The sequence below is a fragment of the Erythrolamprus reginae genome, chromosome 9, assembly GCF_031021105.1.
Source record: "Erythrolamprus reginae isolate rEryReg1 chromosome 9, rEryReg1.hap1, whole genome shotgun sequence".
In the NCBI taxonomy this organism is placed as follows: Eukaryota; Metazoa; Chordata; class Lepidosauria; order Squamata; family Dipsadidae; genus Erythrolamprus; species Erythrolamprus reginae.
In genome coordinates this window covers 44,344,882-44,364,853 of record NC_091958.1, presented here as the reverse complement: position 1 = coordinate 44,364,853, position 19,972 = coordinate 44,344,882, and the positions used below count along the sequence as shown (strand labels likewise).

General features: G+C 44.6%; 1 protein-coding gene across 4 annotated transcripts in view; it reads right to left on the bottom strand.

The window, feature by feature from the left end:
• Positions 1–5,962: 5,962 nt before the first annotated feature.
• Positions 5,963–19,972, bottom strand: part of PIGQ (phosphatidylinositol glycan anchor biosynthesis class Q) — a 56,491-nt gene continuing 42,481 nt past the window's right edge. For all 4 annotated transcript variants that reach the window (XM_070761052.1, XM_070761054.1, XM_070761051.1 and 1 more), the window contains exons 8-11: positions 16,486–16,566; positions 14,958–15,072; positions 12,810–12,871; positions 5,963–8,008 (exon numbers count right to left, since the gene is read on the bottom strand). In XM_070761052.1, coding sequence (XP_070617153.1) covers positions 7,856–8,008; positions 12,810–12,871; positions 14,958–15,072; positions 16,486–16,566 — 411 coding nt within the window. In that variant the 3' untranslated portion in view covers positions 5,963–7,855. The remainder of the gene's footprint in view (positions 8,009–12,809; positions 12,872–14,957; positions 15,073–16,485; positions 16,567–19,972) is intronic.

Genomic DNA, 19,972 nt, shown 5'->3' with positions numbered 1-19,972 from the left:
ACAAATAAATTAGGTCCCACAGAGTTGGCCTTCTCCGGGTCCCGTCGACTAAACAATGTCGTTTGGCGGGTCCCAGGGGAAGAGCCTTCTCTGTGGCGGCCCCGACCCTCTGGAACCAGCTCCCTCCCTGAGATTAGAACTGTCCCCACCCTCCAGCCTTCTGCAAACTCCTTAAGACCCACCTCTGCCGTCAGGCATGGGGGAACTGAAATATCTTCCCCAGGCCTATACTGTTTATGTATGGTATGTTGTGTGCATGTTTTTTAAACTATGGGTTTTTAGCTTTCTAATTATTGAATTTGTATTATATATTGTTTTCTGTTACTGTTGTGAGCCACCCCGAGTCTGCGGAGAGGGGCGGCATACAAATTTAATAAATGAATGAATGAATGAATAAATAAATAAAATCAATAAATAAAATCAATAAATTTTTAATTTTAATTTAGATTTGTGAGCTGCCCAACTCCTTTCGGACTCTGGGTGACGTACAATCATATTAAAAACATCATATTAAAACAATATAAAATCCCCTTAATGAAACATTTGTACTTCAGGGCTGGAGCTGGATGCTATTGCTCATGGCACCTCCCCAGGCCTGCTGGCAAAGCCAAGTTTTTAAGGCTTTCCAGAAAGCCAGGAGGGTGGGGGAAATGCAGATCTCCAGAGGTAGTTGGTTCCAGAGAGCCGGAGCCACCACAGAGAAGGCCCTCCCCCACAGTCCCGCTCAATGGCACTGTTTGGCCGACAGGACCCAGAGAAGGCCGACCCTGTGGGATCTAACCGGTCTCTGGCAAGTGTGAGGCATTAGCAAACTGGGTTAGAATGAAGGAAGGAGAAGGACGTTGGCCATCTCTATTTTTCCTCTTATTTAATTTTTTAATTTTTTAATTCATTCATTCGATTTCTACGCTGCCCTTCTCCCGAGACGGCTTACAATTCAGGATTCAGTGGAAGTGCTGAAAATCCTCTGCACCCAAATCAGCATTAAGCATTAATCATGCATTAAGCACATGGACCCCTCACGAGGTCAGGTGGTTGGCCAACCCGACGCAACCGTTGGCTGCAGTAGCCTGGATCCAGTCCAGATTCAAAACAACTTTGGGAAAGGAAGGGAGAGGAAATATATTTCATTTTCCGGTTCTGCAGACTCTCTGGGATTATGTAATCTTGTTCCGCCCCCACCCTGACTGCAACAGGAGACACTGGGCTTTCAATATTAAACATTAACGTTTTTACTAGGGAATATTTTTTGACGTTTGTTTGGTTTTGATGACAGGTCACCACCTGGTCACCGCCTGGAGGCTCGACTACTGTAACGCTCTCTACATGGGGCTACCTTTGAAAAGTGTTCAGAAACTTCAGATCGTGCAGAATGCAGCTGCGAGAGCAATCATGGGCTTTCCCAAATATGCCCATGTTACTCCCAACACTCCGCAGTCTGCATTGGCTGCCGATCAGTTTCCGGTGACAATTCAAAGTGTTGGTTATAACCTATAAAGCCCTTCATGGCACCGGACAAGATTATCTCAGGCACCGCCTTCTGCCGCACGAATCCCAGCGACCAGTTAGGTCCCACAGAGTTGGCCTTCTCCAGGTCCCGTCAACTAAACAATGTCGCTTGGCGGGACCCAGGGGAAGAGCCTTCTCTGTGGCGGCTCCAGCCCTCTGGAACCAACTCCCTCCAGAGATTAGAATTGCCCCCACCCTCCTTGCCTTTCGTAAGCTTCTTAAAACCCACCTCTGCCGCCAGGCATGGGGGAATTGAGATACTCTTTCCCCCTAGGCCTTTACAATTTTAATGCATGGTATGTCTGTATATATGTTTGGTTTTATAATAAGGGTTTTTAACTGTTTTAATATTGGATTGTTTATATGCTGTTTTTATTACTGTTGTTAGCCGCCCCAAGTCTACGGAGAGGGGCGGCATACAAATCCAATAAATAAATAAATAAATGTTGTTATTGCACAGGTGGTCCTTGACTGACCGCCAGTAATGGGTTGCTACCCGGTATGGGCCACACTGTGTACCACACTGCGCATGCAGCTCTGGGTGATTGGCAGGTGGGCAGGGGCATCTGAGCGAGATCTGATTTATGCAGATGTGCAGGAAGTGAAATCTCATGAGAGGACGTGCGCACGAGAGAGATTGCGGCTATTTTCAGCAAAAAAAGACACCCCACACCAAAAATCTCAAGCGGCCGATGAGATTTCCCTGCATGCGCTCAGATGTGCGTGCGCCTGCCCCCCGGTGTTGCATGGGCATTGCACCGGTGTCAGCGGTACGTAGGAACCCTTGCCTGCATACAGCCCTTCATTTAACGACTGTTCGAAGTTACGATGGGACGAGAAATACAGGGTGTCCCCCAAAAAATGTGTACACGTTTTAAATCATTGTAAACTTGGTGTTTGTTATAATTGTATTATTTCAAAAATGTAAAAAATATTTACAAGTATCATTTTATTGTTTTTTTCACTGCCTTTTAACTCATTTTAAATAATTGTAAATAGCCAATAATGAAACTGTTTGTGTTTATTTTGCAGATTCAAGCCCTGAACAGAATAATGACAGCCAGACTAATCTTCGAAAACAAATAAAAACAATAAAACTCTTAAAAACAATAAAATGATACTTGTAAATATACAATAAAACTCTTAAAAACAATAAAATGATACTTGTAAATATTTTTACATTTTTGAAATAATAAAATTATAATAAACACCAAGTTTATAATTATTTAAAATGTGTATACATTTTTGGGGGGACACCCTGTCTAATGATGACCTATGACAGTGATGACGAATCTATGGCATGGGTGCCACAGGTGGCAGGTAGAGCCATATCTGTTGGCACACGAGCCGTTGCCCTAGCTTAGTCCAACATGCATGTGTGTGCCAGCCAGCTGATTTTTGGCTCATACAGAGGCTCTAGGAGGGCGTTTTTGGCTTCCAAAGAGCCTTAGGAGGAATAGAGGGGGGCGTTTTTGCCCTACTCCGGCTCCAGGGAAGCTAGTACAGTGTTCCCTCGATTTTCGCAGGTTCGAACTTCGCGAATAGCCTATACCACGGTTTTTCAAAAAATATTAATTAAAAAATACTTCGTGGTTTTTTTTCCCTATACCACGGTTTTCCCCACCCAATGATGTCATATGTCATCGCCAAACTAATAATTTTTGCAAATAAAAAAAAACAATATTGTTAATAAATAATTATGTTTATAAATATCAGGATCACTAAGTGTCTTATTCAATGGTGAGTACCAGTAATCATGGTGAGTAAATGGTCGTTAAGGGAATGGGAAATGATAATTTAGGGGTTTAAAGTGTTAAGGGAAGGCTTGTGATACTGTCCATAGCCAAAAATGGTGTATTTACTTCTGCATCTCTACTTCGCGGAAATTCGACTTTCGCGGGCAGTCTCGGAATGCATCCCCCGCGGAAATCGTGGGAACACTGTAGTAGGGTAAAAACGCCCTCCCCCATCCCTAGGGAGGGCAAAACACGAACCTACTGGGCCCACCAGAAGTTGGGGAACAGGCCATTTCCAGCCTCCAGAAGGCCTCCGGGGGGCCGGGGGAAACTGTTTTCGCCCTCCCCAGGCATTGAATTATGGGTGTAGGCACTCGGGCATGTGCAATAGTGTGCACCTATGCTCTTTTGGCACCCAAGGGAAACAAGGTTCGCCATCACTGGCACTTATGACCGCTGCAGCATTTCTGGGGGCGCATGATCAAATCTTGGAGGTTTGGCAACTGGGGTGTATTATGACTGTGGCCAGGGTCACATGATCCTCCTTTGCGATCTTCGGACAAGCAAAGACAATGGGGAAGTCAGATTCACTTAACAACTAGGTTACTCTCTTATCAATTTCAGCAATTCACTTAACAACTGGGGCAAGAAAGTTTGCAAAATGGGCAAAACTCACTCAAACAATGTCTCACTTCGCAACATATATTTTGGGCTCAATTGTAGTTGTTAAGTCGAGGGTGTGAACATGGGCTAGGTGCCAAGTGTCCGAATTTTGACCAATGACCACAAGAATGCTGCAAGTCTGAAAAAATGGTCATCCCCCCCCCCCAGTGAAATTGAAAGAGTCACTAAATGAACTGTTGTAAGTTGAGGACTACCTGTAAAAATCCAGGTCGGATTAGTAATAGCCCTGAAAATGAATAAAAAATCAGAGAGAGAGAGAGAAGGAGGGAGTATATTGATGATGGCTTGGTCTTAGCAATCATGAGTAACTTAAGTGCTTTTAGGAAGGGAGTGTGCTGTCACAATCCACATGGAATCAGCCCAATTACTTTCCACAGAGATTTTTCTACAGTTTATTCTAAAGCAGATGTTCTTACGTCAGGAGCCTTGTGCATGCCACAGGTACCAATCTGAACATTCCTAGCCATTCTAACCACAGGGCATCCAAGGCAGGCTGCAGACGCTGTGCCCATTAATGCAATGGTGTGACAAAGCTAATTATAATTGCCACATTAAGCAAAGACCCACCAGGAGAAAGTTAAAAGGAGTGATGAATTCATTTTTTTTTACTACTGGTTCTGTGGGCGTGGCTTGGTAAGTGTGGCAGGGGAAAGATAATGTGATACTGCAAAATGTGGATTTTGCAGTATCCTTCCCCTGGATTTGGGAGAGAATGGAGGTTTTGCAGTATCCTTCCCCCAGGAGTGGGGATGGAATGGAGATTTTGCAGTATCCTTCCCTTGGAGTGGGGAGGAAATGCGGATTTTGCAGTATCCTTCCCTTGGAGTGGGGAGGGAATGGGGATTTTGCAGTATCCTTCCCTTGGAGTGGGGAGGGAATGGAGATTTTGCAGTATCCTTCCCTTGGAGTGGGGAGGGAATGGGGATTTTGCAGTATCCTTCCCTTGGAGTGGGGATGGAATGGAGATTTTGCAGTATCCTTCCCTTGGAGTGGGGATGGAATGGAGATTTTGCAGTATCCTTCCCTTGGAGTGGGGAGGAAATGCGGATTTTGCAGTATCCTTCCCTTGGAGTGGGGAGGGAATGGGGATTTTGCAGTATCCTTCCCTTGGAGTGGGGAGGGAATGGAGATTTTGCAGTATCCTTCCCTTGGAGTGGGGAGGGAATGGGGATTTTGCAGTATCCTTCCCCTGGAGTGGGGAGGGAATGGGGATTTTGCAGTATCCTTCCCTTGGAGTGGGGAGGGAATGGAGATTTTGCAGTATCCTTCCCTTGGAGTGGGGATGGAATGGAGATTTTGCAGTAACCTTCCCTTGGAGTGGGGAGGGAATGGGGATTTTGCAGTATCCTTCCCTTGGAGTGGGGAGGGAATGTGGATTTTGCAGTATCCTTCCCCTGGATTTGGAAGAGAATGGAGGTTTTGCAGTATCCTTCCCCCAGGAGTGGGGATGGAATGGAGATTCCCTTCCCACTCCAAGGGAAGGATCCTGAAAAATCCGCATTCCCTCCCCACTCCAGGGGAAGGATACTGCAAAATCTCCATTCCATCCCCACTCCTGGGGGAAGGATACTGCAAAACCTCCATTCCCTCCCAAATCCAGGGGAAGGATACTGCAAAATCCGCATTTCCCCCCCCACTCCGGTGCCAGCCAGAGTTGTTATTTGCCGATTCTCCGAACGATTCAAAATTTCTGCGTCTGGTTCTCCAGAACCTGTTAGAACCTGCTGGATTTCACGCCTGGTTCAAAGGAAATGTGCCTCTTATCTATGACCTAATTAACAGATGGGCTGGCTTAAAACCAGCTTTTAAATAAACACCGATGCACAATTGACTGTCTATTCTAGTCTTCGTCAAGGAATGTTTGAAGATGATAAATGGGTAAGTGGAAGGGCCTGCCAGTGGAGGTTGTGAACTCCCCAACTCTGGACATTTTCAAGAGGAGATTGGATTGTCATCTGGCTGGGGTGCTGTAGGATTTCCTGCTTAAGCAGGGGGTTGGACTTGATGACCTGCAAGGTCCCTTTCAACTCTGATTTATTTTATTTATTTCATTTATTTATTTTATTTATTCATTTGTCCAATACACAAATACATAGGAAGAAAAATAGACATGTGATAATATAAAAGAGGGTGAAAGTGAACTTAGAGGAGAGGATATATGAAAGGAAGAGAATATATAAGATAGGGGAAAGAAAGGAAAGACAATTGGACAGGGGACGAAAGGTAAGTAAGTAAAATAAGTAAGAACCTTTGGGGAGTCCTATTCCTGGCCTGGACCATCGACATGGCTTTTACAAGCAGGGGAATCCTATTTTCCAACCTAAGGTCATCCTTCTTTGCTTAGGTGCAATACACTTGGAGGGCATTCGGTTAGCCAAAACAGACCTTCCCTTGGTGCCCATAAGAGATCTAAGTCCATCCCACCTTGGATTTCATTGACTCTTATCTACCGCCAGCTTGCCTTGACATTAGTTCATATTTCTGCAGACAGCAGAAGCTTGCAATAAATCTTGATATTCACTTGAGCTGCCGGCACTCCTGATTTCCTGTGCTTGACCATAGTTGAGGGTGACTTTAAAAAAACTCCTTCACATATGATTTGCATTTTTGGGTGCTGACAAATTTATTTATTGCTACGCTCTTTATATTTGGATTTCTCTGTTTTTATTTATTGTGGTAGGCCACCCAGGGCTGTCTTCAGAGCCAGGGGTGGCTGCATACATTTGACTAATACGGTAAAAAGAATAAACATGGGGAGGGAGGGAAGGAAGGAAGGAAGAAGAGAAAGAAGGAAGGAAAATGGGAATGAGAGAAGGAAGAGAGGAAGGAAAAGGGAAGGAAGGAAGTAGGGAAGGAAGGAAGGAAGGAAGGAAGGGAAGGAAGGAGATGGGAATGAGAGAAACAAGGAAGGAAAAAATGGAAGAAAGAAGCAGGGAAGGAAAGAAAGGAGGAAGGAGATGGAAAGGAGAGAATAAAGGAAAGGAAGGGAGATGGGAATGAGAGAACAAAGGGAGGAAGGAAAGAAAGGAGGGAAGACAGAAGAAAGAAAGAAAGAAAGAAAGAAAGAAAGAAAGAAAGAAAGAAAGAAAGAAAGAAGGCTTAAGTGCTGATGCAACTTATCTTGTTTCTGGCCCCTCCTGCTGGTTATTGCAATAGAAAAATCCTCTACAGCACTGTACATAGGAGAAACATATCAGACACTGGGCCCAGATTTCCCCAAGTTCTGCAAGCAGTTTCTGTGTCGGTTGATTGCAAACACCATGGGTTTTTTTTCCCCTTTTTCCTCCAAGTGTTGATGTCCAAAACTTTGTGCAGAAATGGCTCCCCAAATGCAGCATTTTTTTTTCTTCTCAACCTGGCTGGGCTGGAGAATTCTGGGAGTAGAAGTCTACCCGTCTTCGACTCAGCCGAAGGTTGAGATGTAACATGGCTCTAGACCAGTGTTTCCCAACCTTGGCAATTTGAAGATATCTGGACTTCAACTCCCAGAATTCCCCAGCCAGCATTGAAGTCCAAATATCCTCAAGTTGCCAAGGTTGGGAAACACTGCTTTGGACTGCTAGGTTGGGAAACACTGCTGCAGCTTTGCAGAAGGAGGATTGGCAGAAAACGAGATGTTAGCCGCAGGGCGGGCAGAGGCTCTCCAGAAACGGAACTGTGCATTAAATGCCACCCTCGAAAGCCACAGCTGGAGATTCCCTATCCCAACGTTTCCAGAGGAGCAGTCCTAATGTCAGGTTACATCAGACGGACGACGTGATCAGAAAAGATAGCCGAGTGAGGAATTCATTTGACTCTGTAGGAACGTCCTACCCTCAAATTCTTGGCGACGGAAGTCAGAACAAAGGACGGTCGGGCAAGAGCTGCTCCCGACCCGATTTAAGTCCTCTGGGGTGTCCCTTAGTTCTCTCCTGGTCATCCCCCCATCAGTCTTGCTTCTCCTCCTTGTGCTTCCAAGGGTAGATGAGCTCTCCCACAAACAGCTTCTTGCACAGAGAAGCCCAGGAGTCTTTCGGGTAGCAGCTGTAGGTCGGGAGCCTGTAGATTTGTACCACCCGGCCGTAAGGGAGAGGGTTGATCTGGCAGGTTGGGAAGATGGAGGGGGGGAAAGACAATTACGAGAGATTAAATCAGGAGCAGGCCCAAGCGATACACAGGTAATCCTCAAGTTACAACAGCCTGTTTTAGCGACCGTTCGATGTTACAACAGCACTGAACAAAAGTGAAAAGTGGAACCGTTTTTCACACTAAATGACCGTTGTACCAGCCTGCCATGTGATCAAAATCCAGACATTTAGCAACTGACTCGTATTTATGATGGTTGCAATGTTCCAAGGTCACATAAGCTTCTTTTGCGACCTTCGGACAAGCCAAGCTAATGGGGAAGCTGGATTCGCTTAAAAACCGTGTTACTTGCTTAATAACTGTAGAGAGATTCCCTTAAAGAACCGCGGCAAGATTGCAAAATGGGGCAGAAGTCCCTAAACTGATGTCTTGTTTAAGCAGCAGAAAGTTTGGGCCGAACTGCGCTCGTAAGTCGAGGACTGCTGGCACAACAAAATCGCAATGCTTGTGCAGATCTATCGAGAGACGTGGCTGTGGTTGTGTCTTTCTATATAAATTGAAAAAACTCACTCTTTCTAATAAAGATGACTGAAAGTGGTGAAACAGAGCTCTCTATTTTCTCACCTTCAATCATCTTCATTTTTATTTCAGTAGAACAGTGTTTTTCAACCAGTGTGCCGTGAGACATGGTCAGGTGTGCCGCGAAGCTCAGAGAGAGAAAGAAAGCAAGAGAGAGAGAAAGAAAGCAAGAGAGAGAGAGAAAGCAAGCAAGAGAGAGAAAGAGCAAGAGAGAGAAAGAGAACGAGAGAGAGAGAGAGAGAGAAAGCAAGAGAGAAAGAGAACAAGAGAAAGAAAGCAAGAGAGAGAGAAAGAGAGAAAGAGAGAAAGAGAAAGAAAGCAATAGAGAGAGAGAAAGAAAGGGAGGGAAGGAGAGAGAAAGAAAGACATAGAGGGAGGGAGGGAGAGAGAAAGAGCAAAAAAGAGAGGAAGGAAGGAAGAGAAAGAAAGAGGGATGGAGAGAGAAAGAAGGAAGGGAGAGAAAGAGGGAGGGAGAGAAAAATAGAGCAAAAGGAAGGAAGAGAGAGAGATAATTCTTTTGTCCAATTTTTTTTAACCCCCACCCTCCCCCCTCTCAATGTGCCCCAGGATTTCGTAAATGTAAAAAATGTGCCACGGCTCAAAAAAGGTTGAAAATCACTGCATTGGAAAGAGCACGGTTTTTTGTATCATATATGCTGTTTTTGTGATGGTTTCTTTTCAAAATAAGGCTGCAAAAAACACCCAATCCACTTGACAAAAGAATGACCCATATATTGATTGTTTCCTGATTGCTTATTGGTGTACCCTATGACACTCATTACGTGAGAGCAAATGCACCAAAGAAAAATTCCTTGTACAGTATGTCCAATCACACTTGGCTAATAAAGAATTCTATTCTATTCTGTTCTATTCTACTCTATTCCTATTCTATTCCTATTTTACTCCTCCACTCCACTCCCCTACCCTTCTATTCTACTCCACTCCTCCACATGACTCCCCTACCCTACCTATTCTATCTTCTACCTTCTATTCTACTCCACTCCTCCAACTCCACTCCACTCCTCTACTATTATTCTATTATTCTATATTCTCTTCTGGAATTGGTTTTAAAGAACCTGCTCCCAAACCAGCCTTTAAATGTAGACATTTCTTAACGGTTTGATGATGATTCATCTTCCCACTGTTAAAAAACAGTAGCCCAAATGATGTCACAATAAAGAACGCACAAATAAAAACAGTAACCCAAGTAAATCTCGTTATTATAACTCCACAAGGAAGAAACTCTATGCACATCGAAGACTGTGGCTTTTATAGATGGGGAGTTTACTAAAACCAGCCCAAAGAGTCTTCTTTGGACAATATGGCCACACAGCAGGTTAATATTTCTACACAACTGAAATGTTTACTCTCTTTGCAGGTCTATTGCCTCTCCCCCCCCCCCCCCATGTAGTATATTTTCTGGCCCTGATCCAGCAAACCACTCCCATATTAGCTTGGCTCAGCATTTGAGAATTGAACTGTACTCAATTGAAAGCGATCCAAAATTAATGTAGCCAGACCTGTTTCCCAGCGCGTGTAACCTAATAATTTATCCGAAAAAGTGGCTTTCCACTGGCACGCTGGTTCGAAACGGCACCGAAATCTGGAAATGGCTTCCGGGCGGTTTCACGGAAGGCCACTGGAGCCAATAAAATATTCCCCGTTGTCTCTGCATTCATCTGGCAAGTGCCTTCACAGGGAAACATTTCTGCATACGTAGCTGCTTTTTAAAGACATTAGGTTTGAAAGCCAATGCATGTTTAGTACGTTTATTTTCCGGCTGATTTCAGATGAGAAAACACTGTGGAATGTTTTTCGCAGAAATATCTGTTCAACTTGACAGGGACCACCTACTGTGTAGACATCCTGGTTAATAAGATGCCCTCAGTGTAAAACAGGTAAGAGGAGAAATATCTATATAGAAACATAGAAGACTGACGGCAGAAAAAGACCTCATGGTCCACCTAGTCTGCCCTTATACTACTTCCTGTATTTTATCTTAGGATGGATCTATGTTTATCCCAGGCATGTTTAAATTCAGTTACTGTGGATTTACCAACCATGTCTGCTGGAAGTTTGTTCCAAGGATCTACTACTCTTTCAGTGAAATAATATTTTCTCACGTTGCTTTTGATCTTTCCCCCAACTCACTTCAGATTGTGTCCCCTTGTTCTTGTGTTCACTTTCCTATTGAAAACACCCCTCCTGAACCTTATTTAACCCTTTAACATATTTAAATGTTCTGATCATGTCCCCCCTTTTCCTTCTGTCCTCCAGACTATACAGATTGAGTTCTTTAAGTCTTTCCTGATACGTTTTATGCTTAAGACCTTCCACCATTCTTGTAGCCTGTCTTTGGACCCGTTCAATTTTGTCAATATCTTTTTGTAGGTGAGGTCTCCAGAACTGAACACAGTATTCCAAATGTGGTCTCACCAGCGCTCTATATAAGGGGATCACAATCTCCCTCTTCCTGCTTGTTATACCTCTAGCTATGCAGCCAAGCATCCTACTTGCTTTTCCTACTGCCCGACCACTTTGCTCACCCATTTTGAGACTGTCAGAAATCACTACCCCTAAATCCTTCTCTTCTGAAGTTTTTGCTAACACAGAACTGCCAATGCAATACTCAGATTGAGGATTCCTTTTCCCCAAGTGCATTTACTACTTGTTTAATTAAACATTATACTATCTATTGATGCAATATCTTGATATTAAGGCAGAGCTTCTCTGTTGTGAGTGGCCCATGACCGGGTCAGTTAGTGACAGATTCTAAGGAGGATGAACTGGGTCCATCTTGGTACCCCAGGCCAGTGTTCTTGACAGCTGATGCAGAGAGTGAGAGTGAGGGAGAATTGGAAACCTGGGGAACCACCAGAGACTGTAGAAACCCCAATGATGGTAATGTCTGACTCAGAGGATGAGGGGTACATTGGGGACCAGGAGCCCCTATTACATGTCAGGGTCAGAAGGTCATGAAGCAGATAGGAATATCTTTATGGGAAAAGTTCTAGAAGGTGAGTCTATGGAACAAAGTCTAGACATTGAATATCTGTAGGAAACAGTTGACCACACCACATAGTATATAAGTGAGGATTTATGGGTAAAGAGGTGTGGGGTTTCAACGTTTGTAATGGTGGAGGTCCTAGATCCGAGGTTCCAGAAATGCTTTGCTAGCAAACTGCTGTTATCCCTTAAAGTTCATCGTGCAGAAATGCAGCTGTTTGAGGAAAACCTGAAGATTCTTGAGTGTGTGTTTAAAAAGACATTAGAGCACTGAAGAATGTCTAAATTGGATTTAGCTCTTGGCCGCAGCCACGCGTTATCTATTAGCGAATTTGACCAGGAACGCTGTCAACATAGACTGAAATCCAGACCTTGTTTTGTACAAATCATTCTTAAAATAGTTTTGTTTTTAGTTTGAATTTCTGCAAGTGGGTGCTTCTTTGTTCCGATCCGAGTAGGCCCAAGCAGAACATTCTCATCCTTATTAAATTTAACTTATGTGTGGACTTCAAGTCCCAGAATTCCCCACAATTGCTGGCTCTTTGCTTCCACCTAATAGTCAGGCAAATTCTCACAGTCCAATTGTGATAGCCCTACTCAATGGGAACAACACAACCATCCTTCCATGCTTATTTCAATGGATCTCAGAAGGATAGCTATAGCAGTGGCACTTAGACTTATATAAGGCTCCACAGGGCTTTGCAGCTCTAAGTGGGTTAAGAGTCAGCATATTTCCTCCAACAATCTGGGTCCTCATTTTATTGATCTTGGAAGGATGGAAGGCTGAGTCAACCTTTAGCTGGTGAGAATCGAACTGCTGGCTATGGGCAGAATTAGCCAGCAATACTGCATTCTAATCACTGTGTCACCAGGGCTCATATTACTAGGATATTAGTAATAGCAAATGAAGCATGAGTATGTGTCGACGGTAGGAGAGAGTGGAAAGGTACAGTCTCGGTGGCGCAGTGGTTAGAGTGCAGTACTGCAAGCTACTTCTGCTGATCACTGGCTGCCAGCAGTTTGGCAGATCGAATCTCAGTAGGCTCAAGGTTGACTCAGCCTTCCGTCCTTCCAAGGTGGGTAAAATGAGGACCCAGATTGTTGGGGGCAACGTGCTTACTATCTATAAACCGCTTAGAGAGGGCTGTAAATAGCTATTGCTATTGCTATAAGGTATTCTGAATATCAGAACATTCCCCAAAGAAACCAACCAAAAGGACAAGGGTTTACCTGCATCAGAAGTCGAAGAGGTATGCCAGTTTCCGGCTCCAGAACTCTGAATTTGACACCAGCTGAAAAAACACAAAATAAAAGCCAGGTGTGGAAAGGAACAGGCTTTATTGACTGACCACTGCAACGAGCTGGAGGGATTTTATAGAAGGCCAAATCTGGGTTTTAAAAACAGAGAACACCATGGAGAAAAAAATCTCGTTTTTACGCAGGAAGTTTAAATGCAACCAGGTTTGTTGCTAGGAGTTATGTTTCAAATGTTGGTTATATGCTACCTTATCATTGGTGAAACTCAACTTATAGTCCATAATGGCAAACCTGTTGCACATGGGGCCACATCTGAGGGCACGCGAAGCATTTCCCTAGGTCAACTCCAGTATGCATGTACGTGCTGGTCAGCTGATTTTCGGCCTTCCGGAGGGCTGGGAGGCTGTTTTTGCCCTCCCCAGGCTTCAGGAAAGCCTCTAGCGCCTTGGATGGTGAAAAACGGACCCAACAGGCCTATTGGAAGTTCAGGAACGAACTTCAGGTAGGCCTGTTTTTTAGAAACATAGAAGACTGATGGCAGAAAAAGACCTCACGGTCCATCTAGTCTGCCCTTAGACTATTTTCTGTATTTTATCTTAGGATGGATATATGTTTATCCCAGGCATGTTTAAATTCAGTTCCTGTGGATTTAACAACCACGTCTGCTGGAAGTCTGTTCCAAGCATCTACTCCTCTTTCAGTAAAATAATATTTTCTCATGTTGCTTTTGATCTTTCCCCCAACTAACTTCAGATTGTGTCCCCTTGTTCTTGTGTTCACTTTCCTATTAAAAACACCCCTCCTGAACCTTATTTAACCCTTTAACATATTTAAATGTTTCAATCATGTCCCCCCTTTCCCTTCTGTCCTCCAGACTATACAGATTGAGTTCATTAAGTCTTTCTTGATACGTTTTATGCTTAAGACCTTCTACCATTCTTCTAGCCTGTCTTTGGACCCGTTCAATTTTGTCAATATTTTTTTGTAGGTGAGGTCTCCAGAACTGAACACAGTATTGCAAATGTGGTCTCACCAGCGCTCTATATAGCGGGATCATAATCTCTCTCTTCCTGCTTGTTATACACCTAGCTATGCAGCCAAGCATCCTACTTGCTTTTCCTACCACCCGATCACACTGCTCACCCATTTTGAGACTGTCAGAAATCACTACCCCTAAATCCTTCTCTTCTGAAGTTTCTGCTAACACAGAACTGCCAATACAACACTCAGATTGAGGATTCCTTTTCCCCAAGTGCATTATTTTACATTTGGAAACATTAAACTGCAGTTTCCTTTGCTTTGACCATTTATCTAGTAAAGCTAAATCGTTTACCATATTACAGACGCCTCCAGGAATATCAACACTATTGCACACTTTAGAGTCATTGGCAAATAGGCCAACCTTCCCTACCAAACCTTCCCCTATGTCACTCACAAACATATTAAAAAGAATAGGACCCAGAACACACCCTTGTGGCATACCGCTTGTAACCTGTCTCTGCTCAGAATACTCGCCATTAACAATAACTCTCTGATGTCTACGCTTCAGCCAGCTGCAAATCCACTGAACTATCCAGGGATTAAGTCCAATCTTCACTAATTTATCTATCAGCTCTTTTTCTTCTCCCCAGGCTCCAGAAAAGCCTCCTAAAGTCTGGGGAGGGCGAAAAATGGTCCAATGGGCCTACCGGAAGTCTGGAAGCTTCAGAGAGGCCTGCGTGCATGCGTAGGGGGTTGTGTGAACATGTGCAGGGAGAGAGCATTGCATTATGGGTGTGGGCAGGTGCATGCGCGCTATTACACGTTCGGCCACCCTTTTGGCACCCGAGCAAAAAAAGGTTTTCCATCACTGTTGTAGGTAGTCCAATCACGACTACAATGGTGTCTCAAATTTTCATGGCCAACTGTGGCAAGAAAGATCGTAATGGGAGGCAAAACAGTGAGTTGGAATTTATAGGATGTGACCTCTCAGCTGGCAACAAGTTAATTCTCTGTCCAATTTAGTGTATATCTATTTGCGTGCCACGGATTCCTGATTTTAAGACCATACAACCAACATAAACAGGACTCCGGGCAAAATGTCCAACCCCACAATTTACAATATGGATTTACAGAGCTTACAGGCGAGTCTGTAGCCTCGGCAGAGTCGAAGGACGATGGCATAAAGGGGCAGAGAGTTGATGAGGTCCACCAGCAGATGGATTAGACCTTGCACAAGGACCACCAGGAGACGAAGCTAAGAGGAAAGATTAGATCGTGGTGTTAACATTCACTGGCCAGCCCCTGGAAAGTTCTACAGCCAGGCAACAGTATAAAAGTTTCCATCTTAAGTCATTATCAGTACCGTAATACCTCGTCTTACGAACCTAATTGGTTCCAGGGGGAGGTTCGTAAGACGAAAAGTTTGTAAGACGAAACATTGTTTCCCATAGGAAACAATGTAAACTCAATTAATCCGTGCAATGACCCCCCCCCCGCAAAAAAACGCCGCCACCCCGGCTGTCACCTTTTTAAACAGCCGGAGGGCTTCCCAGCGTCCTCCTGAACCCGAACACCAAACCCGAACTTCCGGGTTCAGAGTTTGGGAGGCCGCCGAGAAGCCCCCCGGCTGTTTTAAAAGATGACAGCCAGGCGGCGGGGCTTCCCAGCGGCCTCCCGAACCCGAACTTTTGCCGAACTTCCGGGTTCAGCGTTCAGGAGGCCGCTGGGAAGCCCCGCCGCCCGGCTGTCACCTTTTAAAACAGCCGGGGGGCTTCTCGGCGGCCTCCCAAACGCCGAACCCGGAAGTTCGGGTTTGGCGTTCAGGTTCAGGAGGACGCTGGGAAGCCCCCGGCTGTTTTAAAAGGTGACAGCCAGGTGGCGGGGCTTCTCGGTGGTGGCGGCGGCGGGTTCATAAGAAGGAAAAAGTTCATAAGAAGAGGCAAAAAATTTCTGAACCCCGGGTTCGTATCTCGGGTTGTTCGTAAGATGAGGGGTTCGTATCATGAGGTACCACTGTATATGTTTCTAGTAGTAGTCGAGATACTAGCACAGGAGCCGGGCTCTGTGTTTCTCCACATTTACACAGCGTATTGTTATCCACTAAGAGATACCCCTTGAGCATTAACTTTAAGAGAGTTGGAAGGAACCTTGTAGATTATCTAGTCCAACCCCATGACCAAGCAGGAGACCCTATACGATTTCTGACAATTGGTAGTCCAGTCTACAACCAAGTATATATTGGTTTTATGTTTAGGCACTCCAACCCTTAACCTATTCGGGGCCCTCCAAGCTGAAGGATCAGAGGTCAAGGTTTCCCAGCTATTAATGTCCATTCCCACGGCCAACAATTTGGAAAAACAGGAAAAGTCCTTTTGCAGGCACGTGATGGACCTAAAGCATGGGTCTGCAAGCCCTAAGTCAAATCCATTTTCCCTGGGATGCACAGGCCAGTCCCATAAGCCTAGAAAAAGAGGCAATTCCTAAAAGGAGACAAAGGGTGAATGAAGCACCCTTTGCGCTTTGATTTCAAGGCCTGCATGCCTCTTGTCAATCATCTGAGCTGGCTATTTAATTCTCTTGACGTTATCTGGCTTTTAACAATCCTTCCAACTTTTCGCAATGCTTTGAACACAAACCCTCTCATTAATTCCAGAAAAGGCAGACTCACCAAAGTAAAAACCAAGTAATACAATGCAGTTGTGGGCAGCAGAAACAGCAAGATGGTAAACAGCAAAGTACCAATGAACAGCTGGAGAAGAAAAAACAAGTAAAATTATCAGAGATTATCAGTAAACAGTAATTTCAGGAATGAGTGGTAATAGAAAGCTGGCCTGTCTAAGTACACTAAAAACCCTAATATTTCTTTGAATTCTCCCAACAGAGCTTTAAGCTGATTGGCAGGAAGGTCAGAAGAACCACCCCGCTGTAAATGCCTGATTGGTTGGATTGTAAAAATATGTTCCAAGGCACCAGAATAGAAGCTTTAGTTCCTAACACTGGGGGAAATTTGTCGTTTCCTATGGTCTTAAGCGACCCCTGTGAAACATTCGTTCGACCCCCAAAGGGGTCCCGACCCCCAGGTTGAGGGCCACTGGTCTATAGGGAAGTGATGGTGAACCTATGGCACGCGTGCCATAACTGGTCAGCTGATTTTCAGGCTGTCTGAGCCCACTGCAAGTTGGGAAACAGGCTGTTTCCAACCTCTGGAGGGGGTGGGGAAGGCTTTCTAGGAGCCTGGGGAGGGCGAAAATGCCCTCCCCCTCTACCCCGGAGGCCCTCCGGGGCCCAGAAAGGTTCTGGAGCTTGGGAATAACAAAACAAATGGGTCTTCCAGTCATAGTTCCCTCTAAGCTGAGCAGTGAGCAATCGCTCACTTAAAAATCATCATCAACTCAGAGTTTTCCAAACCTGCCCAGAAGCCGAGAGGGAAAGAGTGAGAGGGAAGGAGAGAGAGAGGAAGAGAGGAAGAGAGAGAAACAGATAGAAAAAAGAGAGGAAGGAAAAGAGAAGGAAAAAGAATGGGAGTAAGGAAGAGAGAAAGAAAATCAAAATCTAGTTTGAAACTAGCTCAACTATTTAAGTGGCATTTTGATATTGATAGAGTTGCCCTATTATGAGCTCACTGTTATAGACACACAGTACAGTATTTTATTTTGAAATTCTCTGAGGCAAAACAGGGTGGGTTTTTTGTTTGTTTGTTTACTTACTTACTTGTTTATTTATTTATTTATTATTTCTGTGCCGCCCAGTCCCAAAGGGACTGCCGCTCAGACACTATACTTTTCCGCCCACTCCACCAAAAAATTAGAGGGAACACTGCTTCCAGTCCAACCAGAAGTTGGCAAATGGGTCGTTTTCTGTCTCTGGAGGGCCTCCAGGGGTGGGAGGGGAAGGCTGTTTTCGCCCTCCCCAGGCTGCCAGAATGGCTCTTAAGCCTTGGGATGGAGAAAAACGAGTGTGCCATCGCATGCCAGCAGCAGTCATGGAATTATGGCTATTACTATCTTATGATACATATATTAATGGCCACCAGATTAGCACTTGCACAAACATGGAAGAAGGAAAAAACCCCTACAGAGATAATGGTAATTAAGAAAATGTTAGACTGTGCAGAAATGAGCAGGCTTTCTATAGAACTGCAGAATGATCAAAGAGAATAATTTCATATACCATGTGGGAAAAATTGTATATATTGGCTTGAAAGGAAGAATAATAAATAAATATATAAAAAACCCAGTAAACAGTAATTAGCCATTGTAAATATTAATATAAAATGGGAAAAGATTTCTGATAAGATAGTTGGATAATAATGTATTGAAATTGAATACGCTGGTGCTACAGAAATGTAAACGAAAAGCTGTCTGAATGATTTGTAAATGTCTTTTATGCGTTAGTATTGTTTTTAAAAACTTAATAAAAAATTATTTATTTATTTATTGGATTTGTATGCCACCCCTCTCCGGAGACTCGGGGCGGCTAACAGCGACAATAAAACAGTGTACAATAGTAATCTGATATTAGAAATGATTAAAAATCCATTAATATAAAAACCAAACATACATACATACATACCATGCACAGAATTGTAAAGGCGTAGGGGGAAAGAGGATCTCAATTCCCCCATGCCTGGCGGCAGAGGTGGGCTTTAAGTTGCTTAAAAAAGGCAAGGAGGGTGGGGGCAGTTCTAATCTCTGGAGGGAGCTGATTCCAGAGGGCAGGGGCCGCCACAGAGAAGGCTCTTCCCCTGGGTCCCGCCAAACGACATTGTTTAGTTTAAAAATATTATTAAAAAAACAAAGGAATTATGGCTGTGGGAATGACCCTTCCCCCACTATCCCCGCCTTTTGGCAGGCGGACCATAAAGGTTGGACATCACTGCTATAGGGTGACCAAAAGGGGCCGAAGGTTTTTTTTCCAAGACTTTGCTCTTTTTCCTTTTCGTTCAAGAAACTTAACAGCGTCGGGAGCCTTTGACGTCTTAACACGGGGTGGGAAAAAAGCAAAGACTTTGTCACAAATAAATCCCACCCTCCCCACCTTCCTGTTGGGAACGTGTGGGCCCAGCTCCCTTCCCAAAGCCCACGAAACGGGGGGCTTTTAATAGAAACACAAATCAGCAGGTAACTATGGCAACGCTGTTGGCGATGGCTGTAATGATTTGGCGTCTTTGATTCAAATCGCTTCCTTCCCGACCGCCAACCCATTATCACCACCCGGGCTATGACTTAACGTAGCACGGGGCACCTGCGGCGAGGGGGGTCTCTTAAGACTAAGCCCCCTTCCGCTATAATTGTCTGAAAATGGGCCAGGGGAGAATGATGATGTTCAAGGGCTCCGTAATAAACGGGCTGCATCGGGGTAGAGAGTGGGCCTGGGTTGACGCATTTGGCAGTTCGATTCTAACCGCCTCAAGACTGACTCAGCCTTCCCTCCTTCCGAGGTGGGTAAAATGAGGACACAGATTTGTTGGGGACAAGAGGCTGTCAACTGATGAGAGAGAGCTGGAAAGCACCATGAAGTATATAAGGATATACAGTGTGTCCATAAGAATGGATTTAGCCATAACTTAAAGATCAGGGGTAAAACCCAGCAGGTTCTGCAGATTCACAATTGCTGGGAATAATAAAACTGAATGGAACCCTTTCTCCAACACACCCAGAAGTGTGTTTGTTTGTTTGTTTGTTTGTTTGTTTATCAGATTTGTATGCCGCCCCTCTCCGCAGACTCAGGGCGGCTCACAGGAATAATAATACAATGTAAACAAATCCAATATTTGAGTTTAAGTTAATTTAAAACCCCAATTTAAAAACCAATCATACATACTGACATACCATGCATAAATTTTATAAGCCTAGGGGGAGGGAAAGTCTCAATTCCCCCATGCCTGACAACAGAGGTGGGTTTTAAGGAGCTTACGAAAGGCAAGGAGGGTGGGGGTAACTCTGATATCTGGGGGGAGTTGGTTCCAAAGGGTTGGGGCCGCCACAGAGAAGGCTCTTCCCCTGGGTCCCGCCAAACGACATTGTTTAGTTGACGGGACCCGGAGAAGGCCAACTCTGTGGGACCTAACTGGTCGCTGGGATGGTGATCGCACTATGATTACCCACAACCCACAACCCATTAGATGTCAAGGTCAACATCATAATCGGACCAGA